The 27,829-nt window shown below is 40.3% G+C and overlaps 1 protein-coding gene across 4 annotated transcripts; it reads right to left on the bottom strand.

Moving 5' to 3' along the window:
* LOC308404010 (leukocyte surface antigen CD53-like) lies at positions 1-27,829 on the bottom strand. 4 transcript variants are annotated; one of them, XR_013973035.1, is made up of 8 exons: positions 27,689-27,829; positions 27,179-27,260; positions 25,182-25,370; positions 24,610-24,684; positions 23,119-23,229; positions 22,730-22,837; positions 603-754; positions 1-245 (listed from the first exon to the last, which is right to left on the bottom strand). XR_013973035.1 is itself a non-coding variant. In XM_080893843.1 (8 exons), the coding sequence occupies exons 2-8, from the start codon at positions 27,239-27,241 to the stop codon at positions 7,950-7,952; spliced, it is 696 nt and encodes a 231-aa protein (XP_080749969.1). In that variant the 5' UTR covers positions 27,242-27,260; positions 27,689-27,829; the 3' UTR covers positions 6,831-7,949. The 4 variants fall into 4 exon arrangements, 3 of the variants coding, with proteins under 3 accessions (XP_080749969.1, XP_080749970.1, XP_080749971.1); XM_080893843.1 differs by lacking the exons at positions 1-245; positions 603-754 and adding exons at positions 6,831-8,015; positions 8,238-8,321; XM_080893844.1 differs by lacking the exons at positions 1-245; positions 603-754 and adding exons at positions 6,831-8,015; positions 8,238-8,321 and having other exon boundaries at positions 27,175-27,260; positions 27,689-27,743.

Below are 27,829 nucleotides of genomic sequence, written 5' to 3'. Positions count from 1 at the left end.
TGTCATGTCATTCAGGCAGTGATGAAGTCAAGTAAGAGTTTTATGCACTACACTGGTTTTCTATCAAAAGCAGCTGATTCTTTCACAATAGAAAATGCACTTTTTGTACTTTAAAACTGCTCTACAAATGCATAAATATTTTCCTATTGTACCTGTTTGTTGACACAACCAACTTTAAATCTGTATTACGGTATATACAGTGAGCTACTTCAGCAGAGACCTTCCCAGCAGGAGTTTCCGGGCACCTGTAGATACAGGGAAAGGCAAGGAGAAAAAAAAGAGAGAGGGAGTAGTGAAACACACACATCACAGTGTTCGTATTTATCGTAATCTCTACTCTGTGGTAATGATCATGAATTTTAAAATCTGGTTCTTTTGATTATTTAAGAAAAACAACTGAACAATTCTTTCACAATAGAACTGCTAACAGAAACATTGTGTGTAGTATTTGGAATTTTGATAAGATGACTTTTATGTCATTAAAAGCTGAATGAGTTGCAGATTTGAAACACCAACATTTCAGGCTAATGTCATATGACATTTTGCCAACTAATCAGTGGCAATTACATCATCCTGTTGCTTTCCTTTTTATTTAACGATACCTGCTGTGTACTACAATGCTCTTCAGAGCTCTCTTGCTTTTCCTTTAGGAGTTTCTTCTTTTTCTGGGAGTCAGTCAGTGTAATCCTGTTCTGTTTGATCTCCTAGCAGGATAGATAGAATGCATCGCCCTCCTCCCTCAGCTCCGGAGAGTCTGTGGGATGAACGGAAAATAGAAAGGCAAGTTATCAGTTAACTTGTGAGGTCTAAATCTGTGGCAGGGGTGTGGTCTCTGGCTCCGCTGCAGCGGAGTGGTGTTGCAGTGGAGCCAAGGTGCTCTGCCAGGAAGGCTGATTGGGCAGGTGCTAACGACGTCTTCTTCCTTTTCCTGATTCCAGGGACCTGAGACGAGAGAGTGTGAAGTATGGAGTCAGCTGCAAGCTGAGTGTCAGGAAAAGATCATGGTGCCAAACCACAAAGGAACATTTTTGTGGTCACCTGAATGCTGTGTGGGGTCCAGATCTTTCACAGTGAGTCCAGCAATGGGAAATAGTCCATCTTGAAATATTTGGCAACTTTGATTTTTGTACTGTAGCTGTCTTCATCTTCCAAAAATCTTAAAGGGATACAATGTGGATAACAAGATGTCCATTGTAGTCAAATGTTGGTGAGGGGTTTAAGAGCATCCTCTCACACATCAAGTTTTGTGCTTTGGTCTCTTTTTTGCCTCCTTGATCTGTGGAAGACCCATACTTTGCATCCTTTGAGGGCAGCTGAGAGCTCACATCTTATGTCTTATCTGTCAGTTCAGAATTTGATGTTGATTAATGTCTCAGAGGAGTGCTGCAGTAGTCCACAAAACACCCGAGGTCAGGGGACAAAGCCTTTGGATCAAAGGGATTTTTTAATGGGGTCACATAACAGTCATCAAGACTGGATTCATGCAGTTTCCTTTTATTTGTGCTGTTGTTGATAAATGGCTTAGAACCCCCTGATGATCCTCCAATCGCCTGAGCCAAGGTGTGAAAATGGGTGTGGGTCCCAGTCAGCCAGGGTTTCGGGTGAGCTCATTGTGAAACGCCCACTCACATCCTGGGCCATCTGACCTCAGGAATTCACATGATAAGGTGGGGCCAGGTTTCACAATGAGCTCACCCGAAACCCTGGCTGATCATCAGGGGGTCCTTTTGTCCCTCTGTGGGGGGATACTCCCACTGGGTTTAAATCTAGGACTCCCCACCATTTGACCTTAGAACTGAAGAAGCTTCTCGGGTGAGAGGTGAAACGTCTTCAAGCAACTTAAAGAAGTCCAGACGCTTTTCTTTGCAAGCTCCTTTGACTAAGTAGGGAGGAGTTTTTTCCCCTTTTTCTCTTCACACGGAAATGCCCAACTGGACTTGAATGTAAGATGAGCCAGGAGTCAAACCAAGTGCCAAATGCGGGAGAGCCAAGGCTCTTCCCCAACTTTTTAACCAATCACAGTCATGTCTTGTTTGTACCATAATGTAAAAACTTTATTCACCTGGGAGTGGCACCATTTGTCTGTCTGGTCCACTGAACACACGAAGGTCTATGGCGCCATGTTAACTTGAACCTTCAACCATTTCATACATTTTGAAAACTTACTGAAAACGTATAATTTAAGTTTGTTCATCTTCTCTCCAAAAAGAACACCAAAGAAGCATGCGTTATAAATCACATAAACTCCCATCACGTCTATGTTTCCCTATCTGCACTTTTTTCCTGATTGTGGCTAATTATGCTAATTTGTCTTGCTTGGTTCATTTTGATCTTATCATGGACACTTGAGGTTGTTTCTAAAACTAAGACCATCCCTATAACCTCCCATGTTAAAATAACCCAGTTGGTACAAAAACAGGTTGGGCATTATTGGACATTTTGCAGTTTTCATAATTGTATCAAAGGGACATAGTTATGTTACCTGTTCCTGTACATTTTATGGATACAGATTGCTAACCGAGCATGCAAGGCTACCACGGCCTGGATGACTGAGAACCTAAATAGATAACCATGCTACTCCAAAGTTACTCCTCATTCAACATGGGCCGCCAATATGCTAATGCTAAAGTTTCAAAATGATCAGTCTAGAAATCAGTGGGTGAACTAACAGTGTGTTTGTGCATCTTTTATATACAGTCTATATTTGCAACATGTATTTAGGACAAGTATTGCTATAGAGCTGTCTCATAATGTCTAATAAGACAAAGCAACTAAGATGGATTGGTTTTGGTCCAAATCTTTCTGCAAATGCAGCTCATCCTGTGCTTTAACTCTGTAATCATTGAACACAGTCCCTGGCCTGAATTTGTTCCCTCAGCTTGTTTAACAAACAGATGTTGTGCTCTCATCAGTCCATCTTGTTAGCACATTACAAAACCAACCCCCACAGGTCTGGCCCGGATCTGGTATCAAGTCAGCACTGCTAGCTGACTTCTGGCATGATAAGACGTATGTCATCCAGATATGGGCCAGGTCTGGCATAGATGGCACTATGTGATGGCATGCCATATTTGGCTCGATTGTGGTTTGGTTTATGTGGCCCAGATCCACAGAAAACAGGTCTGGTCCCGATCTGGCATCAAGTTGCCACTTCTGACTGACTGGTGTTTTGGCAGAGTGTATGTCAACCAGATGTGTGCCAGGTCTGGCAATGATGCCACTGTTTATGCGTTGGCATGCAATATCTGGCCCGATTATGGTTTGGGTTATGGGGCCCAGGCTCATGGAAAACAGGTCTAGCCCGGATCTGGCATCAAGCTGGCACTTCTGACTGACTGGTGTCATGGCAGGGTGTATGTCAACCAGATGTGGGCCACGTCTGGCAATAATGGCACTATTTATGTTCCTATTTTCCTATTTTAGTTAGAAGACCCAAATGCCATGTTGCAATACTATACTGCTATGGTAGCCAATGTCTCAAATGCAGGTTTGACAGGTTTGTGAGTGTACTTTATCCAAAACCTAGTGAGGGTTTACTCATCTTTGCCAGTGGGAGGCTGTAGCTCAGGTGGTAAAGCAGGTTACAAACGGATCGGAAGGTTAGTGGTTAGATCCCTGCCTCCTCCAGTCTGCATGTCAAGAGTATGAATGTGTATGAATGCCCTCAGTTAAGCGAAATTGTGTGATTGGGTGGCATGTTGTATAGAGCACTTTGAGTAATCTGGGAGATTAGAAAAGCGCCATATAAGAATCAGTCCATTCACTGTCTGAACAGAGTTAATGGCATTGTTACTGTTGCACTGTTTTGCATGTTCTGGCACATGTTGTTATTGCATGGCTTGATTAAGGTATACATTAGGCTGACATCTGGGGCCAGAGGTAAAACTGTTCTGGGCCAGCACAGGGCCAGCAGTGTGTCTACAACTGGCCCGTGGCTGCACACCACCTACAGATGGCCCACATACCGCAAAGATTGACGGCCCTTTGGTGGCTCAGATCAGGTTTGCCAGAGGTAATCCACACATGGGCCAGCACAGGACCACCAGTGTGTATGCAACTGGCCTTGTGCTGGCCCATGTGTGGGCCACTAAAGGGCCGTCATTCTTTGCGGTATGTGGGCCATGTGTACCCATATGGAAAAGAAATAGTAAAAACTTATATGACTTAACTCATGAAAGTGGCCACTTTCATGAGTAAATCATATAAGGCTTACATGATTTACTCATGAAAGTGGCCACTTTCACATTACTTTCATACAGTATATTGTTTTAGTAAGTATCCAAAACATAAAAGTTTCATTATATAATTTTTTAAGGGATCTTATATCTGTTTTTACTCTTGTATGCTTTTCATACAAGTTTCACACAAGACAGATACAAACCTTATAAGATTTATATATATCTTTTCCATATGGGTAAGCACATTGTGTGGGCCTGATCCGGGCCATACCAATTTTGCTATGTGGGCCAGTGAACATGGTGGTGCAGTACATGATAGAACACTTAATTTGACACAATTTCTCTCAAACTTTCTTTGTTCCAGCTAATTAAAAAATATAAGTGATAAGTGCAGCAAACCTATTAGATATTAACCCTTTAAAAGCCGGTGGGAGCGGGCACGCTCTGTTTTGCATAACTATTTTTAAATCTGGGTAGCACTGCAACCACGTAAGCTAGCGCAATAATTTTTTTTGCATATGAAACCAGGAGGAGTGGTACTTACATCTTATGCCACCAGGTTGTCCTAGCTCACAGTTTCCTTCCACATATAGCTTTGCAAAAACTGCATAAAAAGCACTTGCAGCAACAAAAACATAATATTCCAGAAACACTGATCCGATCAGCTGTTTGTAACACATCCTACGTCCATCAGCACGAACTATTGCATGTCCTCCATGTCCTGCCCGAAACTGGAAGTGACATCATTTTGCGGAAATGTAGTTTTTTACTATCAGGGCCTTATGAGCCTATACGGGTGTTTTTAAAAGTTATGTTTGACTTTATGACTTTCTGTGTCGTTTCTGGGATGCTTAGGACTCAAATTGCACTGCTGGAAATAGTTTATTTTGATGCATATGCTGGGTTTTTTTGCAAATTTGCATTATAATATTTATTTTTGTTTTTCCTGCAGTATATAAAAATTGGTGTATTTCAAAAATAAAACTATGAAGACACTCAAAATAAATTTCCTGTGGTGGGAAACTATTTTGTGCAACTTTTTGTATTTACAGCTTTGAGGGATAAACCTCTTAAATTTGTCTAAATAGAAATATATGTTAAAAAAAACATCATTAAAAAAACTATTTTAATTTTTTTTGTAGTTTATTGCACTTTTTTGCAATTTATGTAATTACTATGCACTTAATGCAGACATATTATTAAAATTTGGGCTATAATGATTGTATTGATGTATATCAACTTGAAATGCTCCCAAAAATGGCTCCACAGCATGTAAAAATATAATATAAGCTCTGGCGAACTTGGTTCTATAGGTCTTAAAGGGTTAAATATGCCACTCCACAACAACACACTCAAAGGATGCCTGAAGCTGAAAGAAGACAGCGATCATAAAAACATCTCAGGAAAAATTGTTGGAGACATCAATCAGGACAAATATCACACCACAGGAGGATGTTGTTAACATGCATTTCTCGCCATGCCAGACTGATAAATCTTCAGCGCAAACGCAAGCATCCTGTGTGGTTCTGCTGCCACAGAGATGCTTTTTAATAAACATCACCTTCATTATCAAAGCTTCCACATGGCCACAGGCATTACATTAATACCTGCCATGTAAGTCAAAAGACAGACACAGTGATCCAGATTGATGCCCGTTGCACTACCGCTATCTATAAATACATTTCTTTATTTCATGCAGTGCCGGTTCACAATTCAGAGATACCTACTTCTTCCTAATCCTACATAATACTCTAAATGATCATCATATTTTAAAGGTCCCATATACTTACCCTTAAAGGGTGATGAGTGGTTTTGCCTTTTTTTTTTAAACTTTGCGATGGTACTCTTCAAGACTCCAGCAACAAGACAAGACAACTTGCCTTTGGGATTACATCAGGAAGGGGATCTCCCAAATCAGACATGTGGCACTGCTCTCATTGGTGACCCCTTGTGATAAGGGAGCAGCCGAAAGTAGCAGGAAACTACTCCCATGTCACTTTTAGCAGTTTAACTGTAAGCTGTATTTAGTTGTTTTCAGGGCTAAAAAGTTGCTCTCAGACAGTTGCTCAAAGCCAGCACAAAAATACATAATAAGAAAGACAAAAAAACATTTAAGGGTGACAGATACGTAAAAAATTAAATTAAAAAAAGAGCGAAAGAGAGAGAAAGAAAATCTGGAGGTACGCAAATGTGTTTTTGGAGTATTGTAGTGTTTTTCTTGTTTTGTTTGATTGTTTTGTTATTTGTTAGTGGAGTATGACGGATGTAATGAGAAAAGAAGCTCTGGGAATTCAACTTAATTTACATAGTGCCAAATTACAACAACAGTTGCCTCAAGGCGATTTATATTGTAAGTTAAAGACCTTACAACAAAGAAAACAGAGAAAACCCCAGCAATCATATGACCCCCTGTGAGCAAATACTAAATACTTAAATACTCTAGGAGCAACAAGTAACCCAGCTGTCTAAAAGCAAAGTGCTCTAATGGGATGATATGATACCCATGAGGTCTTTAAGATAATTTGGGGCCAATAGTTGGGCCCTACCAAACAAGAACATCCTAAAAATACCAGAGATCTGTGGGTTGGGCTTGCATTCTGACTCATCTCTTAGAAAGTGTACTGGCAGATAAGACAAACGGACACACAAAAAACCCACCATAAATCACAATCAGCATATATATTATTTTATTAAACACATTAAGGGACCATACACAAGTTTAAATGCCCCTCTTTTCAAGAACTACTGGGGAATTCACAGGATAAATCAGCTGGATCAGCTAAACCAGAAAACACATAAACGTGATTAAATAAAGAAATCATAAAAAATTAAAACACTTCACAACTTAAAACTGAGACAACTGTGATTTCTTTATTACCACAGCACACCAGGTTATACATAATTTGATCTTAATGGCACTACCTTAAGAACATTGCTGCAGTCAACTGAGAGTTTCGACCTCATTACAACGTCATGCTAGTTCTTAACCTCATTTACATCCACTTTGTCACTGGCAACCAAAGGTTAGTGTTAGGGGTGAGGGGTAAGCTTTTATCAGAAAAACTGTAATGCCTAAAAGTATGTGACTTCATTTGAAAAGTAACACTGTCTAGCTCACAAAAATATTTCTAATTAGCATGTGGCTAATACTAGTCAACTCACTGATGACCTGGCGGATGTTAAGAGGCTAAACAAGCCTACATGCTGGTTTTAGACAGTCTACCAAACTGAGCTGATAACAGTAGAAGATGGAAGATGCTCAGATTCACTTTAAAAACACCAGGATGTGACGTTAGCCAGGACTTTAATTAGAAGAGAAGCAGGACATTTCTAAGACAGGTGGTGTTGGCTAATTCTTACAGAAGAGGGGGTGAAATGTCAGTACTAAAAACCACTACACTACCTACAAGATTTTGAGTCCTTTTGCTATGGTTTTAGTCTATCTCAAGTCTAACATACAAGGAAGTGGTGAACACCCAGCACTCACAGGGAGAAAATGTCTTGACATCCTACAGGGTTGGAATAGTGCTAACACAATCATGTCATCACTTTTTATCCAATTACATGTCTCCGTATCACATTTAATGATCTGTCACCTCATATGACATTCTTAATGGCGATAATCAGCTAGCTCCCTTTTTGACAGATGGAAATAGCAGCGGATTTTTTGGTGTTCGGAACAGATTAATAAAAAGCTGAGATAGGGAAAAGCATCGTCTTGACATGTGGAAAGTATCTGTGAATTGCAGGTAGAGTTCCTCTGGACCTTTTTCAGTAACCCTGTCCACGTACAGCAAAGCAGCAAAAGAGAGGGAGGGTGATAGACATGCAAAGAAACTGTAAAAAAAAAAGAGAAGAAGAGCAGAGAAAAAAAGTTGACAATATTCTGTTAAAATCTCATTAGCCAGAAAATGTTTGAGTTTACCCTAAAAATAAAAATAATAAATAAAACAACCCCAACCCTAGACGAATCGCTGATCTGATGGATGTTAAGGTTTCCACTAGTGGACAACACCTGCTGCATTCCTAACTGGCAGCTGTAATGGGGAGAAACTGTACCTGTAAGATAAACATGGAGACCACTCCTGCCGCTGTGCTTAGGTAGTTTTTGGCAAACCAGTCCTGCAGTTTCCCAACACAACCCTGAAAGGCAACATTTTTATGTTTATCCTTTACTCATACACATTACGATACTAAGCATACATGCAATTATACCTCAAGCACAAGAAGAGAAAAAGGGGAAAAATTCTCCGTATGTTTAAGTGAGGAGTGCATGACAAAGTGTTCATATGAATGTCAGGAGCCGAAGTTTCCCACCAGATCAATGCATTCATTTATGCTGTCAGTGGTTTTATTGTTGAGTCTTACTGGTGTAGGTAGTGCATAACACAAAGTCCAAAATGGAAAACTGTGGCACAACATTGATAACTGATACCACACACATATACTGATATCTATGTAATCATTTATGCTTGATCCTGGATACCATAGCTCCTCAGAGATGCACGATTCCCTGGCATAACTCAGAAACGTGCACCTTAAAACAAATAACCCGCAAGCTACAAGGAAATAGAGTGTCACTAATTTAGATGATTTACACTGAAACCAGTTTATTTCTCTATACAAAAAAATAATTCCCCACAAAGCTAGCACATTTTACTCATCACTGACTGAAGAAATTAAGAACAAGCTTTTCGTTTTTGTTTTTTTTTTTTTGGGGGGGGGGGTTCCCACATGGTAGCCAGACTGAGAGAGTCAGAGCTCGAGAAGCCAAGCATTTTTTCACCTGAACAAGTAATGTCTTCATGAATTTCTTCACAAATCAATTTTTAACCAACAAGCAGCTCTAAAACAAAGTACACTGTTAGCCTTTGCAGTAATTTCCATAGCTTTGTACTGCAAAATCAACAATAAAAAACTCTAAAGGATGTTAGCAGTTTAGTACTGTAATTTGCATGTCATTGTGGGAAAATTCCATGAGATTACATTATTTTTATGGTAACTCACTGTACTCATGGAAACAGCTGTAAAATACAGCAAATGTATTAATTGGTGATGTTACTGAGATTATACTATTACACCATCTGGATTTCTGGTGTTTTTTACTGTAGATCTAAGAGTAATTACTTAAATCCTCATTCCGAGTGTATTACCATAAAATGCAATTCATTGTGAGAGTATTATGACATGTAAACTACAATATGCAGCATCATTTTTAACTTAAGGACTAAGTTGCAGCTACACTAAAATGGAATTTCTTGAATTGAACCTCATATATTAATACATTTATTTGTTTATTCAAACAATGTGAAACATAATTACAGTCCACTTTGTATCAAACAACCAGTCTCACCCTTACAAAAAAAGAATATCAAGTATATTATAAGTAAACTTGAAAACAAGGAAGTATACTTTTAGTTCACTTTCTATGTACTTTTATAGATTTTAGACCACATTACATTTAAGCATACTTTAAGTCCAGTTCGAAGTATACAGAAAAGTATAAAAAAAATTGTCTATACTTGTAGTATAGTAGTGCTTGTAGTATACTATGTACGGTAGTATGTAGAGTATTTGAAGTATACCTGAAGTATACTAAGAAGTACAATGAAATACCCAGCTGTCATGATTCGACTGTGTGGCAGGCAGGAGAGGACCCAAACGCAAACTCACGGAGACAAAACGTAAACTCAAAAACACAGCTTTAATGCTGGCAAAGGGTGAAACACAAAAACAGTACTAAACTAAACTGGGAAAGCTAAACATAAAGTATACCAGGAACCACGGGGAGAATCACACACAGCATGAGGGAGACTACGACACTGACAAAGAGAAACACAGGGTTTAAATACACAGAGGGATAACGAGGGAATGAGACACAGAAGGAGGGCACAGCTGGGAGAAATCAGGACTGACGAGACAAGCAAAGCTAGAAACACTCACATGAGGCATGGACCTTCAAAGTAAAACAGGAAACACACTGACTGAATTCTAAAACACGCAAACTTAACAGCAACTGGGGAGACAGAACATAGGAACCTGAAACGTGGTACAAAACATCACAGTGGACATAACATGGAACACAGGGAAGCCATATAACAAAGCCAAAGAGCTAAACCTAAGATAACCATAAATATCTGAGATCCAGGGAAACAAGAAACAGTACATCAAAGGACTCAAAACATAAACCATGATATAAAAGCACAGGATCTCTTCCAAATAAAATAGGAAACATAATGAGACGCAGACATGATAACCGGAACTTGACAATGTAAGACACAGACATGAAACACATGAAGAGCAGGGGAGACTTAACATGGGTTGGAAACACAAGGGGGAACTAATAAGCAAATGAACATAGGAGGCCTAATGAGCTTAACATACTATACACATTAAGATGAACTAAAACTCAAAACACTGGGTCCTAAGACCCAGGATCGTGACACCAGCATGCATTGTAGTGCTTTAACTGTAAAATTAAAACAACTATGAAACAAATAATTGATGTTTTAAACAAGAATTTGTCTTTTACCTTTTGAACAAAGTGGAATGAAAATAATTGTTTAAACCGTGAGTGAAAAGGGTTAATGGTTAATAAACCTCAACTCTAAAATCATTTTCTCACCTGTTTACAATATAATTCTGGTACTTGAACTATGAGTGTAGTTCTCTGCAAAGGAAGCCTTCTGATAGTTGGAACTATCATCTGACTGTCTGGGGAATTGATTGATTTGTTACATGTGAAAAATATGTTTCACCTCCATCGTCCCGATACCCAAAAACTCCAACCCATCTAGCCTCAATGACTACCGCCCAGTAGCACTCACCCCCATCATCACTAAGTGCTTAGAGCAGCTGGTCCTAGCACACTTCAAATCCTTTCTCCCCCCCACCCTGGACCCCCACCAATTTGCATACCGCCAGAACAGGAGCACAGAGGATGCAGTCTCCATCGCACTGCACTCTGTCCTCTCACACCTGGACAACAACAACACCTACGCCAGAATGCTGTTTATAGACTTCAGTTCAGCGTTCAATACAATCCACCCCTCACAACTCATCAGGAAACTGACAGACCTGGGCATCAGTTCCCTCATCTGCAAATGGTTACTGGACTTCCTGACCAACCGCCCCCAACATGTCCGGCTGGATAACCACTGCTCATCTAAAATCACAATGAACACCGGTGTACCACAAGGCTGTGTGATGAGCCCTTTCCTCTACTCCCTCTTCACCCACTACTGCAGACCTGCTGATGGTTCCAACACCATCATTAAGTTTGCAGATGACACCACGGTGATTGGCCTCATCAGTGACAACGATGAGGCCGCCTACAGGGAGGAGGTGGATCGTCTGGCTGAGTGGTGCGACACAAACAACCTGCTGCTTAACACCGAGAAGACCAAGGAGCTCATCGTGGACTACAGGAGGAATGCTGACCCACATCCACCCATCCACATTAAGGGGACGGCTGTGGAGCGTGTGAGCAGCTTCAAGTTCCTGGGAGTCCACATCTCCGAGGATCTCATCTGGACGACCAACTGCTCCAAGCTGGTCAAGAAGGCTCACCAGCGCCTCTTCTTCTTGAGGACTCTGAGGAAGAACCACCTGTCCTCAGACATCCTGGTGAACTTCTATCGCTGCACCATCGAGAGCATCCTGACCAACTGTATAACAGTCTGGTACGGGAACTGCTCTGCCTCGCGCCGGAAGGCGTTGCAGAGGGTCGTGAAAACTGCCCAGCGCATCGCCGGAGCACCACTTCCTGCCATAAAAGACATCTACAGGAAGCGGTGTCTGAAAAGGGCTGGGAAAATCATCAAAGACCCCAGTCACCCATCACATGGACTCTTCACCCTCCTGCCCTCTGGGAGGCGCTACAGGAGCCTCCGGACTAAGATCACCATTTCTGTAATATACTTACATATCTATATTATTGCTAATATATATTGTAATATATCTATATCATGGCTAAAGCGCTTCTGGATGGATGCAAACTGCATTTCGTTGCCCTGTACCTGTGCATGTGCAATGACAATAAAGTTGAATTCTATTCTATTCTATTCTATTCTAATTACTATGTTTCAATCAGAAGTAAGCCAAATATGAACTAAAAAGTAAATTAACAGTATACTTGGAAGTTTAGTATTGTGTTAGAGTACAGTATATTTTAAGTATACTCTTATAGACTGGAAAGGACATTATGCTAGTACATTTATAGTGAACAAAAAGTACATCTAAAAGCTAATTTCAAGTATACTTCTATATACCGGTACTAAAACGGGGGCCAATATAGTCCCAAGAAGCATTAGTAGTATACTTACTAGGTAACGTATACTTTTCCTTTCTATATGTTACATTTAGAGTAATGTTTAAAAGTTACTTCATTTAGCAGGGTGTAGCTTTTTTCTCTTCTTATTCTTTCTTATACTGGAACTTCATTTTTTTCTGCACAAGGTGGTACTTTTAAGACACCTCTGCCTAGCTACAGTGAACTAACCAAAAGTTCACTGAAAAGAATATGCTGTGGTCATCATTTTACACAAGTTCAGGTGTCACATCCACAAACCTACACCATTAACCAGCATCAGTCCTACAACTTCACTCTTAAATTTAATAAATGCTGGGACAAGCAGAAACTGTATTTTTAGCGGTGCATTTTGTGGCAGGCCAGACTGCTATTAAATGCACTCTCCTATAGAAATAATTCCTTTGTAGCACCACTTTGTCTTGGTTCAGAAGAGATGTCCTGGATATACATGATAATGTAACACGGGTGTTTTTGTTTGTTCATGTTTAGCGCGTTGGGTTGTGTTTTTAAAGCGACTGTTACATTTTTAAGGCGTTTTATGCGACAGGTGTGTGAAGCACTTGTTACACATCTCAATGGGAGAGCCATAGCCGACAACACACCTTTACCTGACGTACAATGTGATGTATGGCGCACACGTCGGGTATTCACTTTCAAAACAACAATGGCGGATAGAAGATAGTGATCGAGGCGGTTAATGCTCCTTTCGCCGGTTGCCAACCATCATTAAATAACAACAAGAAGAAAATATTGATCTGCTTTTCTTAGTTGTACCCGTTTAAGACGCGATTCAGACTCAAACAAAGCTGCAAAGCAGGAGAACAACATGTCCATCAACTATTCTGTGCCACAGTCCCAGTTTGCTGCAGCACAGATTGATGATGAGATGGTGGAGGAACAACAGAGACAATTTACGGACCGTTAAGATGTGCAACTTAGAAGTAGTCAGAGGTAACTGGATGGAGTTCAGTCAGGTTAAATGCACGGTTGATTGGATTATATCTGAAGATTTTATACTATTTGTGACAACTCTGCTAGACTCCAAATTTCTCATCCAATTAATGCGGGAGTATCTCAAAAGTAAATGAAACATCTAAACTTAACACTTTTCCCCTAAAACTGACTGACATGGGACACATTAAAGTTGAATTGGAACCAGCTAATCAGTCTGAAGGTAAGTGTTTTTTCACTTATTCGAGAGAAGTCAGAAATGTGTTCTTATTACTGTTTGTTTTGACTTTTCCGCTACAGTGCCAGGTTATTTTCAATCAAATGCTAAGACAAAATTTCAATATCTATGAATGTGGAGACTCAAAAGACTAGTTAGTAATAGTTGCCGATGAATTTATGAGACTTGATAGAAACATGGACGTTTGCAACAGGTGAATCGGCGAACTAATGGGGTTGCGCCCAAATGCTTAAAGCTGGTAAATGGTCAGTGTTTTCAGGTGTGCTTGTACTACCTGTACGGTGCGGGGTGCTAACTAAGTCAGGCTAAAGTCAGTCAATCGTCGAGCTCGAATATCTTTTCATTTTTGTGCACTGCTCACTTGTCTTTACTGTGCTTTTTGTCGGCACAGATTTTGTGTTCATTGAAGCCTTTTGTGAATGATTTTGATAATTTAAAAACTGGGAATTGATTCCTATACTCTTATTTTGTTTTTGGGGTTGTTGTTTTTTTTGCATTGCATATGTCATTTTGGATAGGTAATTTGTCATTGAAGTTTTTGCAACTAAGTTTACTTGTAAATTTTGTGGCTTCCATGCACGGAAATTTATATTGTTCAGTTTGCATGTTAAAAGCCACAAACATGTAGCTAACTATAGGTTTTCCTGTGGAACTGAGAACTGTCCTGCCAGGTTCAGAACATTTCACTGATTACCTCAGCTGTCAAGTTCCTGGATGTGGGTATGCTGCACAAAACTTCACAGGTCTTTGTGCCCATCTCAGATTTCACATCAATGAAGTATTATGTCCATTTGAAGGCTGCTTTAAATACTTCAGTGTCCGAACATCATTTTCCAGCCATATTTCTCGAAAACATAAGCAGACAGTTCAGCAGTCAAGCCAACAAGAAACTGGTGAAATCATTCAAGAACTTTCACAGAATAATCTCTTAACACTGTACAAAAGGTGTGTTGAAATCTGACAAAAGAAGGAAGACATTTTTCAAAGAAAATTTCAGTTATGTGGAACCCACTCAAATTTTTTTAGGATCTGACAGTACAGGCAAACAGCGTTATTTTCAGTATGTGCCAACTAAAGAAACACTGAAGTCTCTCTTGAGACAACCCACAATACGAGAACAGTACAAACAGTCAAAACTGCGCCGATCACCAGACATGGTTTTAGAGGATGTCTCAGACAGTCAAAATGTCAAGGATAATGCACTTTTACAGCACTATCCATCATTTCTTTCACTCATTCTCTACCAAGATGCATTTGAAGTGGTTAATCCATTAGGGTCTGGCAAAAAGAAACATAAAATCCTGGCAGTGTAAAGGACTCTAGGTGAGATCTTACTACACAACCAGTCCTCTGTTGATGCAATGCAACTTGTTCTGCTTTGCAGGGACACTGACTTCAAAACTTTTGGCCATAACAAAGTTTTGAAGTCTTATTGCAGACCTTAAAGATATGGAAGAGACAGGGGTTCTGGTAGAGGATGGAACCATAATGAAGATAGCTTTGATAGCCATCTTAGGAGACAATCTGGGCTCCCACTGCATAGGTGGTTTCACTGAGAATTTCAGCTGCAGCAAACATTTTTGCAGATACTGCTTAATTGACAGGGAAAGTTTTATCAGTGATCTACTATCACTTGGACAAAAAAGAATAGCTGATAAGTATAAGGACAGTGTTGAGGTCCTCTCTACAAGTGTCCACTTGGTTGTGAATGGCATTAAATTTGACTCCATGTTTAATTCACTGAAGTATTCCCATGTGTGCTCTGGGTTACCTCCATGTTTGTGCCATTATTTATTTGAAGGAGTGGTTTCCAGTCACTTGTCACTATATATTGATACCCTTGTGCAAGTGGAAGGGCATTTCACATACAACCAGATAAACAGAGCAATTGTACAGTTCAAACATGTAGGAAGTGATGCTTTAAGTAAGCCATGTGAGGTGAAAACAGGGCAGAGGCTGGGGGTTCAGCAGCACAGAACTGGTGTCTTCTACGACTTCTGCCTCTGTACATTGGTGAAAAGATAAAACGTCCTGTGGATAGTGAGGTTTGGCAGTTATGCCTTAAACTTAGAGACATTGTTGATCTTGTATGTGCCCCCAAAATAAGTCACAATGACATTTGCCCTGCTGCATCAGCTGAAACATCAAGCCATCCACCTCACCCCTCCTCCTCCACGTCCACCACTATGTACAACCATTACTCCAGCTCTTGGGTCTCACACTTACAGATTCCTTGGGAATGATTTCCACTCCAACTGTTGCATGAAATCACAAGAGGAGACAGAGGTCATCCAGAGGACAGGAGAAGTATGGTTAGAATTGTTGTGGAGGCCATGCAAGTTCACTGCAGAAACCCTAAATGTGCATCTTGTGAAGAAGTTGCTAAAATCATTGTAAACAGATACCCTCAAACATTTGCAGATTTTACTGAAAAGGGAGAAAGACTGGGTTGTGGACATTATTCACTACTAAGAAGCATCAAATCTAGAGTTGAACATGTTAATCAAGATAATGCAACACATAGACTTCGTCAAACAAAGAGAACCAGGAATGAGGAAGATTGCAGTCCCAACAGTAATGCAACCCCACCTAAAAAAGTGAGATGCCTTGTTGATAGCTATGGTTTTATTAATTGGCAGCCAGTTGAACTTCCTGAAGGGGAAACGCCAGCTTCTTTAGAGGAAAAGAAACACATCTTGTTTACAATTTTTAATTCACAAGGCCCTGGAGCTGTGGAGAGACCTGATGTGGATGACTTCATGTGCCTCACATATATTTCAGCTTATCAACAGTTGTCTCTCACCTTCAGTAGCTGAAATTCAGGAGCAGTGGCTATTCTTGTTTACTGGGAAAGGTCTTTCGAACCACTTTTACAAACTCACAGGCATCGATATCAGTGAGCGCTTAGGTCAGGCCCTCATAACCAAAGGCAGAAGGATTATTAACTATTTCTCCAGCCAGAAGCTCAAATAGAAACTTGTTATAAGGACACTCATCCAGCAGATAGAAAGTGAGGGAGTTTTGACCAACAACAAGGTTGGCATAGCAGCCATACTTCTCATGGTGAAGTATGACAAGGAAGACGAAGACTCCCTCTTTGTCTTAGCAGATGTAAACTTTTTTCATACAGCTCTAGGTTTAATGCTGTTGCTTGCTGTCCTGTTTTTTTTTTTTTGTTACATAAAATGTCCTGGTCCTTTTTCTGGCAGGAAACTACCAGGATGTCTCTTGAATCAGAGAGCAACCTGCCAATCACCCCTAAGTCATTTTTTAAATAGAACTGATTAGACCATATTACAAATTCTGTTTGGCACAGAAGCTTTTCATGGACACAGGTATCCAGTCTCTGTTTTGTTAGCTCAAATTTCTGTAATTTCCTTTATAAACCAAGGTTGTTGGACATGTGTCTCAGTGAATCCAGCTAAGTAACAATATCAAATTTCACATTACATATTACTGATCAACATGGTAGTCTAGCTACATTAACAGCAGAAATACTGAAGTCAATACTGTAAAGTTCAACAGCAGCACAAACTATAAACTCCAAAATAATCATACAGTTGATTCATCTCCGGTAATTTAATTGGGCTGAGTCTTTGTTAGGTGTGTTTAATGTGCAGAATAATTCCCAATTATGTGCAATTATAATATGTTAAAACGGACTTATGTACATAAGGTCACTGATAATTAACTGTACGTAGCTATTTGCTTTACGACTATCTAGACAGTGTGAAGAAGTGAAGTATTGAAATTATTTTATGTTGCATAATGACAATGTTGCCCCTATGCATTTAAGGACAAAATTTAATGACTGCCACCTGCTGGATGGTGAGTGCAGAGGGGCGTGTAATTGTTGAGCTTGACAGAGAGAACACCTTTGCTGATGCGATGTCAGTCTTCTTTGGTTCATTCTATGTATTGAACCTGGAATACCAGGAGTCAGTGTGTGCAACATTGGAACTAATTCAGAGGTATGTTTGAACAGTTAGCTAATAGTGATAGATGATGAGTAAATTATCCCTAAGTAACTCAACTTATTTCAAATCTCAACTTACTGTATGTTGCTATTTATTATGGCATGTTTTAAGGTTTTTTTGTAAGGATAAATCCTGAAGAGGGAACAAAATGTACCTCCAAGGTTGGGACAAGCAGAAAGACTGGGACCACTGTGAAGCGAAAGGTTGTTCACATTAACCCTCATGTCACAACTTTCCTCCAGCGGCTTACTGAATTTGAGTGGAAAACTTCAAATTAGATAACTGTTGTTGCCATTTATAGTGAATTTCTTATATAATTTAAGTGAACAATGTGTTGTTACCTGTGTCTCCACAGACGATCCATGGCCCATGCTTTCTGGACATTTACACGAGTCGAACAACAATGAAGACAAGCTCTCTCGCCATCTTGCAAGAAGCTGTCTCTGTCCAATAGGTTTTTTTTCCCTTCTTTTACCCGTTTGTTAAAAATTATTTCAGCTACTTACACTTTAATTGTCACATGTATTGGCTCACCCTACAAATCAATGAACTCAGTCCACAAAGCAAGGTCAAGGTTCAGTGCAGGTCAGTCAAGTTCCTTCACACCACACACGCTCATCCATGTCCTTGTTGACCCTGCTTTGTGCATTGATTTGGTGGTGTGAGCCAGTATTTTGGACAGTGTATATAAAGGCAGAAGTGTGGGGCTTGATATTATATTCATTACAATTTAGTTTATTTGTATGGTGCCAACTTCACATTGTAGGTTTAAGACCCTACAAAATATAACTAAGAAAACCCAACACTTGAACATATGTTGTCTGCCATGATATGGATATGACATAATATCGTTATTGTTTGTATTTTAACTCAAAAGTACAGTTTTTAAATTTAAAGCTGCTGAAACAAGAAAATAATAAAAAAAATCTATCTGATCGAGAAATCACTCATCTTTGGAAAAGAGAGTTTATTACAGAGAAATGGCTCTTTCCAAAATAAAAGCTATACTATACGCTTCTTCTGGGCTATATTCTCTGCAGCATATTAAACATATCAGGTCCCCATAAGGAGAATCATGTGCTAACGGCTGTCTAAATTACTCGGATAAAGTTTGTAGCATGCGTGCGTGTTGTTTTTGTCTGCTTCCTGTCTTTGCACTAGGATGATGTTGGCGTAAATGTGCAATCATACTCGTTGTGTTCCCACTAGTGCTTTCAGCGTTAATCTCGTTAAAATGAATGATCGATCTGAATGAGGGTGGGGGAGGTTCAATTTCGGGTAGCGTTGAGGCAATTGCCATGTTGCAACGAGCTTCTGTCTCGCTAGCTTGCCCCCCCCCCCCCCCCCCCCCCCCCCCCCGACACACACACACACACACACACACACACACACACACACACAAGAGCACGCTCCGCTCAGTGGATCTGTGCTCGACAGTGCAGCCTAGGCAGAGTAGTGGAACTCAGATCCACCGAGCTCTCAACACAGACAGCATCGTCAGAAGAAAAGTTGATAAAATAAATTTAAAAATTTGTATTGTTCGATACATATGCGTACCGAACCGAAAGCACTGCATCGAACGGTTCAATACCGATACAAGTATTGTTTCACCCCTAATATATATACATATATATATATATATATATATATATATATATATATATATATATATATATATATATATATATGAACAGGCACATGGGTCAATACATGAGCGAGACACAGAAAGGAATTGGCAAAAATACCAGAGGCGCAAAACACCAGCTACTGGTAGACAGAACAGTCAGCCGAGACTGCAAGACCAGACTGACCAACCTGTGCACTGCCTGGATTGATTACAAGAAGGCCTATGACTCAATGCCCCACAGCTGGATACTGGAATGCCTAGAATTGTACAAGATCAATGGGACCCTAAGAGCCTTCATCAGGAACTCAATGGGGATGTGGCGTACAACACTAGAGGCCAACTCCAAGCCCATAGCACAAGTCACCATCAAGTGCGGGATCTACCAAGGAGATGCTCTGTCCCCACTGCTGTTCTGCATAGGCCTGAACCCCCTCAGTGAGATCATTAACAAGACTGGCTACGGATACCGACTACGGAACGGAGCAGTTGTCAGCCACCTCCTGTACATGGATGACATCAAGCTGTATGCCAAGAGTGAACGAGACATCGATTCACTGATCCACACTACCAGACTATACAGCAATGACATTGGAATGTCGTTCGGACTGGAGAAGTGTAGTCGGATGGTAACAAAGAGAGGGAAGGTAGTCAGAACTGAGGGGATTGAACTACCAGAAGGCAACATTGCAGACATAGAGGACAGTTACAAGTACCTGGGGATCCCGCAGGCGAATGGGAACCATGAAGAGGCCGCTAGAAAGGCTGCAATCACCAAGTACCTGCAGAGGGTCAGGCAAGTCCTGAGGAGTCAGCTGAATGGTAAGAACAAGATCCGGGCCATCAACACGTACGCCCTGCCCGTGATCAGGTACCCTGCTGGGATAATAGGCTGGCCAAAGGAGGAGATAGAAGCCACTGACATAAAGACAAGAAAGCTCCTTACCATGCATGGAGGGTTTCACCCCAAGTCCAGCACCCTGAGGCTGTACGCTAAGCGGAAGGAAGGGGGCCGGGGACTGGTGAGTGTCAGCACCACAGTCCAGGATGAAACAATGAACATCCAAGAATACATTGGGAAGATGGCCCCAACTGACCGAGTGCTCAGTGAATACCTCAGGCAGCAGAAACCCAAGAAAGAGGAGGGAGACGAGGAACCATCATGGAAGGACAGGCCCCTGCACGGTATGTACCACCGGCAGATAGAGGAGGTGGCTGATATCCAGAAATCCTACCAGTGGCTGGACAAAGCTGGACTGAAAGACAGCACAGAGGCACTAATCATGGCAGCACAAGAACAAGCTCTGAGTACAAGATCCATAGAGGCTGGGGTCTATCACACCAGGCAAGACCCCAGGTGCAGGCTGTGTAAAGATGCCCCAGAGACAATCCAGCACATAACAGCAGGGTGCAAGATGCTAGCAGGCAAGGCATACATGGAACGCCATAACCAAGTGGCCGGCATAGTGTACAGGAACATCTGTGCCGAGTATAACCTGGAAGTCCCGAGGTCAAAATGGGAGATGCCCCCAAGGGTGGTGGAGAATGACCGAGCTAAGATCCTGTGGGACTTCCAGATACAGACGGACAAAATGGTGGTGGCTAACCAACCGGACATAGTGGTGGTAGACAAACAGAAGAAGATGGCCGTAGTGATCGATGTAGCGGTTCCGAATGACAGCAATATCAGGAAGAAGGAACACGAGAAGCTGGAGAAATACCAAGGGCTCAGAGAAGAGCTCGAGAGGATGTGGAGGGTGAAGGTAACGGTGGTCCCCGTGGTAATCGGAGCACTAGGTGCAGTGACCCCCAAGCTAGGCGAGTGGCTCCAGCAGATCCCGGGAATAACATCGGAGATCTCTGTCCAGAAGAGCGCAGTCCTGGGAACAGCTAAGATACTGCGCAGGACCCTCAAGCTCCCAGGCCTCTGGTAGAGGACCCGAGCTTGAAGGATAAATATATATATATATATATATATATATATATATATAAATAAATGATACATTTATACAATACAATTTTTTTTGGAACCCTCCAGTCTCTTACAGTATGTTACTGTTTCCTGAAATTATGGTAAATTACGACCTGTTAAACAGTAAATGACCGCCTGTAGGAACACGGTATCCTCTAGCAGAGATGAATATTTTTGGCACTGATGATGCGTGATAACGGTAAGTTACTGGTAAATATCTTGCAGTTTATTACCTTGCAGCGGGCTTACAGTGACATACCATGAATAAACGGTAGTATACCAATTTCTTAATCACAGTATGATGTTACTTTGTTGACGTAATTTACGACATAACGACATAACGGCGTCACTCGCCAGTGAGATACTGTAAAAAAAGCTACGGTGCGTTACCATAATTTGTCCAGGAGTATTATACCACAACAGCAAAAAGCGGTATCATCCTGCAGAACGGTAAGCTACCGTAACACGGCGTCACGGTATGACGCTGGCAACAGTGACGCCAGTATGTTACCGTAAAGTGGAAACAAAAAGTCTAACAGTGTACAGTGTGCTGGAATTCCTCCACAATGATGTGAGAGAATGATAAAGCCTTCTAAATAAAGACTAAAAGACCTTGCAGTATAATTAAAACGTCATTACCAGTGAAACATTAAAGCAGCGGTCCCCAACCCCCGGGCCTCGGTCTGTGAGTCGTTTGGTACCGGGCCACGAGAGTTGAGGCTCATGTGTGAAATGTATGGTTTTCAGGGTTTTTATCGGTTTTCAGCGTTATTTTGTTATCGTTTTTATCGTTTACTCGGTTTTCCTGGGTCTTTTCACGTGTGTTATGAATAAATTTTCTTTTTTTCGGTACCGGTACTAGTTTTATTTTGTTGTATTTATCCGCGACACCTTAAAGGCCGGTCCATGAAAATATTGTCGGGCATAAACCGGTCCTTGGTGCGAAAAAGGTTGGGGACCGCTGCATTAAAGAGAAACCAGATTAACCAGATCATAAAAACACTGTTATTAGAACTGTAAATCAGATGAAATTAATGATTGTAGATTTTTTCAGTTTTTTTCACAACTGAATGTTGGTCAAATTCATATGTTTGTGTAAGACAATGTGGGATGTGTTTAAGCGTTATCATTAGAGAGAGCAGATCTGGAATTGGGGTTTAGCTTTAAACAAACACAAACTATATTGGTTGAAGTTTGGAATTGTTATTGATGAATTAATATGCTGTAATTTATCTGAAAGCAACATTCCCAAATTCTTAATGTATATCCAAAATGGAAATTGTTTTTATCGTCTCATGAAACTCCTGTGTTACCTTTTTTCTGGAACAACTACTACTTCACCTGTTCTTTTGTCTACTTTGAAAATCTTTTTTCAAACACCCCTTTTTCTGCTACGTTCTTTGTTAAACGTGTGTTCACCTCAATGAAACTAAAGTCTTTTAAAAACAGTGTTTTATGATTTGATAATGTAAACTAACCTCTTGCCAGTTGGGCTGGTCAGTGACGTTACAAGGGTCCAGAGTACAACAGGATATTGGGACATTTCCCCCCCAGTCTGCCACACCGTGGACTCCACAGCACTTAAACTGTACAAAACACAACACTCGGGTTCAGTGGAGTAAACATGTCTGCTATCTGAGCAGGGAAAGGCACAAAATGATTTCCTATTCTGTTTATATCCAGTTCCATATATTTATTCTTTAACTCAATATTCATAGTATTACATTTAATGCTACAAGTTTCTACTTCAATGAGCCTGTTTTTCTGAGTTTGATGATTCAGTGTTAATATGAGCAGTGTTTAGCTTTAAATGGTGGAGCAGGACATGCATGATTAATCTGACAGAGGAAAGCAGCTTATCATTTACCAGATACTGGATGGCATCAAAGTCATCTTTGAGTGTCTGATTTTCTCCTGGACCCGATATCTTGTAGACCTCCAAGCTGTGCATCAGATCTTTCTCAAAGTATGTGCCAATCTGCATGACAGAAAGGAAGCGAAAGAACAGAAATATACTGGAGCCTACTGGACATGAACAAAAACAGTGTTTAGATACAAGTGGGGATAAATAGCAGTACCAAATCAAACCAAACAAGCAAAAAAGTCAAAAAATGCGAGAACATATGCCGTAAGTCTGGAGAATGAACTTAGCTCCTTGGTTAATTAATATGTCCATCCACATAGAAACTAAGTATACAACACTTCAGTATGTCATGGACTCTTTCTTCAGCTTTTCCAATATTGTAATAACAGGCCAATCAATGTGTTTGAGATGTGGCACTCAACAGATTCTCAATCTAAGAAATAATTCCACAACAGTAAAGTATGCCCTTGTTTTGAAGTAGTAAACTTTGAAACTTTATTTTTTCATTTCCAACTTTAAGCATACAGTTTTTATGTTTTGGTGGCTGTTAAAATTAAAGTTATATTTAAATAAATTGTACAAAATACCTGACCAAACCTGAAGACCCAGTGGCAATATTTGCTTTGGATAGGACTTTAATTCAGTCCAGTTCCATGTTGTCCTGTTTACTACACTATAAGTAGCAGCAGTGCAGCTGGAGGAAGCTAACAGCACTTAGTTTTTCATGAGTGCAATGCTAACAGCTTGTCTTTTTGTATATTGTGCTTTATGCTTAACTACAAATGCGGTGAAGTGAGCTGACACAGCTAACTCACCCTATTACTTTCTGTTACTTGTGTCTCTTAATACTTGCCGGGAAGCTTTTGTTCCACTTAAGGTAACACTATGTGACAATAAGTAGAATAGGTGGTTCCGATTATGTAGCACAGGTGGTTTTATCAATGGCTTCTCCAGTCTGCAAACCCTAAACTGTCCCTTATGCTTCACTGGCATGTAAATATTTGCAAAATAGATTTTAAAAAGAGCTTACAAGTGTGTGAATGATTGAATCTGGCTCGTAGTGTAACAACACTCTAAGACATTTATGAGACTAAACAATTTAATAGAATTCACACCTAGTTTTGACGTCAGCACTGGATGTGGGCATCATGGTAACTTGGCATTAAAGGGGTAATCATCATGGGACAAAAAACAACCACTCAATAGGCCATGTGAACTTGCTAGCAGTATGAACCAAGCTAGACAGCTTATAGAGGTGAATAAAGTGCATAGATTTTCTTTATTATGGTTCTGTTGCCATTATTTGATACATTTTATGCTACAAATTTTGTCAAAATATCAAACCCGATATTGTGCTACACATAAAGTAATCATTCTTTTCCTCTGGTTTTGGTTTCACAACTGGAAAAAATTGGATTGGTGTACTTCTAATAGAAACCTTTAAATAACCTGGTATATGTATACACATATGGATACAGATAGTGACTGTCCTACCTCTCTGTTGTAGACAAAAAACACACAGGCCATGGTCAGCTCCACAGATATCAGGAAGGACAGCAGGACATAAAACTGTGTGGGTGAAAATGGGACACCACATGACTACATTTGCATCTTCTCAGCTAATTTCAGTGTACTGTATTTGCATTCATTCAAACTAAATGCAAAGCTCATTAAAAGCATAGTTATGCTAATTTAATAATGGATTGTATTTATATAGCGCTTTTCAGTGCCCTCAAAGCGCTGTACAATTCCACTATTCATTCACTCTCACGTTCACACACTTGTGGAGGCAACTACAGTTGCCCTGGGGCAGACTGACAGAAGCAAGGCTGCCATGTCACGCCATCGGCCCCTCTGGCCAACACCAGTAGGCGGTAGGTGAAGTGTCTTGCTCAAGGACACAACGACCGAGACTGTCCGAGCCGGGGCTTAAACCGGCAACCTTCCGGTTACAAGACGAACTGCCAACTCTTTGAGCCACGATCGCCTACTATAAAGTTTATCATTATTTTATAGTAACTCATTAAAAATCTCTGGGCGACATTGAGTCACTGCTTCATACTCACGCTTATGAGCATGCAGCGGTTCTCCCTCATGCCTCCAACCACTCCCAAGTAGCACACACAGGTGGCAATGGTACCAGTGACCACCAGAGTGTTGGCAGGGTAGACTGGCCAGAAGGAGGTGACTAGAGAGGCAAACCTGGAGTGCATCATCATGAATTCACCAAAGGCCACCACAAAGGCGTTGCTTAGCTTCACCATAGCAAACAAACACACATACACACATAAATAGGACAAGAGACATGTCACATTATTATTCTGAATTTGAGTCTATGTGGGTTTGCCTATATGGACTAAAACTGAATTTACACTCAAAATCAAGAAAGTTTGGATTTTAATTTAGTCTCCCAAATAAAAAAACAGCAGACGTCTGATGTTAGACAGAATCGTCAACTTATGACACACTGACTCACATCTAGAGCGAAGTAAACACTATATATGCAACTAGGAAAATGATACACTTCTCACAGCTTGTATTTATTTCTATTTATTTATGAAATGTTGCCTAGAGCCTTATTTTTGATTTTCTTTATATACAGAAAGTAATTTCCATCATAAACTAAACAAAATGGTGCATTAACATTTACAAGACATGAAACGCTGTGTTTGGCCCCGAGACCCACCATAAAATACTGAACATGTTGTAAAGACAAATAAGAAGACTGACAACTGATTTATGGAAGTAGCTAAGGAGATATTTACATAAGACACACACTACTGTACAATTTAAGCTGCTTGTATTCAGTATACTAATTTATATGTCTTTGCATAGTGTATTTTTACTTTTAGGTTTTTTTTGTTTGTTTAGTTTTTGTCTAGATTAACATTGCACATAATTCATAATAAGCTTGTAACATGCATTACTACAGACTAACCCAGTTAATCTTGTTTTTTTGTTTTTTTTCTAGAATTAAAATGAAACACTGGAGCATTATGGGTGCATTACAGAGGTCCCTCGCTACACGCGGTTCACCTTTCTCGGTCTCGCTGTTTCGCGGATTTTTTTGTGCAATTTTGCATGCTTTTTTTTTTTTTTTTTTTTTTTACAGCGTATTGTGTTCTGCGTTCTGATTGGCTGTAAACCAATCGATCTCATGCCGTGTCTCCTGTACAGTACAGAATGCGTTCAGCTTGTCAAATTTACCTAAATCTTCGATCGCTAGCAGTGTGACTCTGAAGTACTGTACTGTATGTTTGTTTGCAAGTTTTCTCCAACAAACACAAAAATATCGACGAAACGTTTTGCACCGTCAAAGGCATCTGCAGGTGCCTTTGGTTTCATTCTATAATACTGGACTTCTTTTTATACGAAGGTTTGAACTTTTAGAGTGTTTAAACCATTGAGAAAAGTGGGGAAATGTTCGAGCCTCTCGGAGAAAAGTGTATAAAGTGTGTAGTAATGGGGTTTTACAGCCATAAAACATCTATAATAATTGTTGTTGTTTTTTTAAAATTAGATACCTCGCGGATTTCGCCTATTGTGGGTTATTTACTACCGTGATAAACGAGGGACCACTTTATTTCCATCACAAGTAAAAACTTTGAACGTTTGATCGGAGCCTAAAATGGTACTTTAATCCCCTCTTGTGGTCAAACGTAATCAAGTGCATGCCTGTGGAAATTAAATGGTGCTCCTGACTGATAACAATTGCAAATGAATGCGCAATGTTCAGGAACTGTGGCACCACATTTACAAGTAGAAGGTAGTTCCAGCTGCTCCCTTATTTCCCAAGGGCTGGTCACAGCAGATGGATATGCATGTTGATGTGGCACAGATTTTACCCCGAATGCCCTTCCTGACACAACACTCCCCCATTTTGTTGGACAAGGTAGGCAACTACTATCTGTCTATCTATCTATAACTATTTACCATAATGTGTATCTATAAATGTGTATACTGTAAGTGTGCTATGTCATCTGACTGGAACTGGTAATTCACAGTTACATGACAACCCATGTTTTCTGTAGTCTGGGTGGGTCTCTTACCCCAACGTACCTACCCAGCAGAGGAAGTGCAGAGCTGTCACCAGAGATTTCAGGCAGTTCACACAGGCGCTAGTCATCCTTACTGATAATCTTCCTCTGTCAGAGTTTGTCACATTTATTACCATAAAATACAAAATGACACTTTAGATTAGTCTCACTAATGGGCTTAAATGTTTGAGACATAATACTGCTATAGACAGTTACTGTTTACAGTACACTTTTGTTTGATGTGACAACACTGACCCTTAAGTCACAATGGACACCTGTGCTCTGTTTAGGCTCCTGTTAATCATTGTTATCTGCTCTTATCTCCACATTAACCATTTGTTGCAAGTTTGTATCTAAATGGGATTGTGTGACAGCAGCTCACAGCACAGCACAAAACCTTCACTTGTAACCAAATTTCCATATCTTGTGCTTCCTAATTTATTACAAACATGTAAATAAATTCAAATGAAATGATAAATTCAGACACTAATTTTGTGGTTGAGATAACAAACCAATTGAATAATCTAAGGACCTACCTTGACTAATCTGTATCCAGCAATATCTCTGTGACAGACGTGTGTGAGCAGTAGCCCAGCGTTGCTTCTCTCATTGCCAGGGTTAACTAACAATAAGGAGGAAGGAAAACTAACTAAAAGGGTGTGGAAGGGCAGTTGACA

Source organism: Rhamphochromis sp. 'chilingali' (genome assembly GCF_963969265.1).
Source record: "Rhamphochromis sp. 'chilingali' genome assembly, chromosome: 10".
Classification (NCBI taxonomy): domain Eukaryota; kingdom Metazoa; phylum Chordata; class Actinopteri; order Cichliformes; family Cichlidae; genus Rhamphochromis; species Rhamphochromis sp. 'chilingali'.
The sequence above is the reverse complement of the archived record's forward strand: the minus strand, read 5'-3'. Positions and strand labels throughout refer to the sequence as shown.

What these genes read in the sequence shown, in the direction of transcription:
- LOC308404010 (XM_080893843.1), bottom strand. Translation starts at nt 27,241, where the DNA reads ATGACTAGCGCCTGTGTGAACTGCCTGAAATCTCTGGTGACAGCTCTG. An exon ending in ACCGCTGCATGCTCATAAGC is followed by an intron (nt 24,685 to 25,181) that starts GTGAGTATGAAG and finishes TCACCCACACAG; the next exon opens with TTTTATGTCCTGCTGTCCTT. An exon ending in ACCAGCCCAACTGGCAAGAG is followed by an intron (nt 8,322 to 22,729) that starts GTTAGTTTACAT and finishes GTTGCCTTTCAG; the next exon opens with GGTTGTGTTGGGAAACTGCA.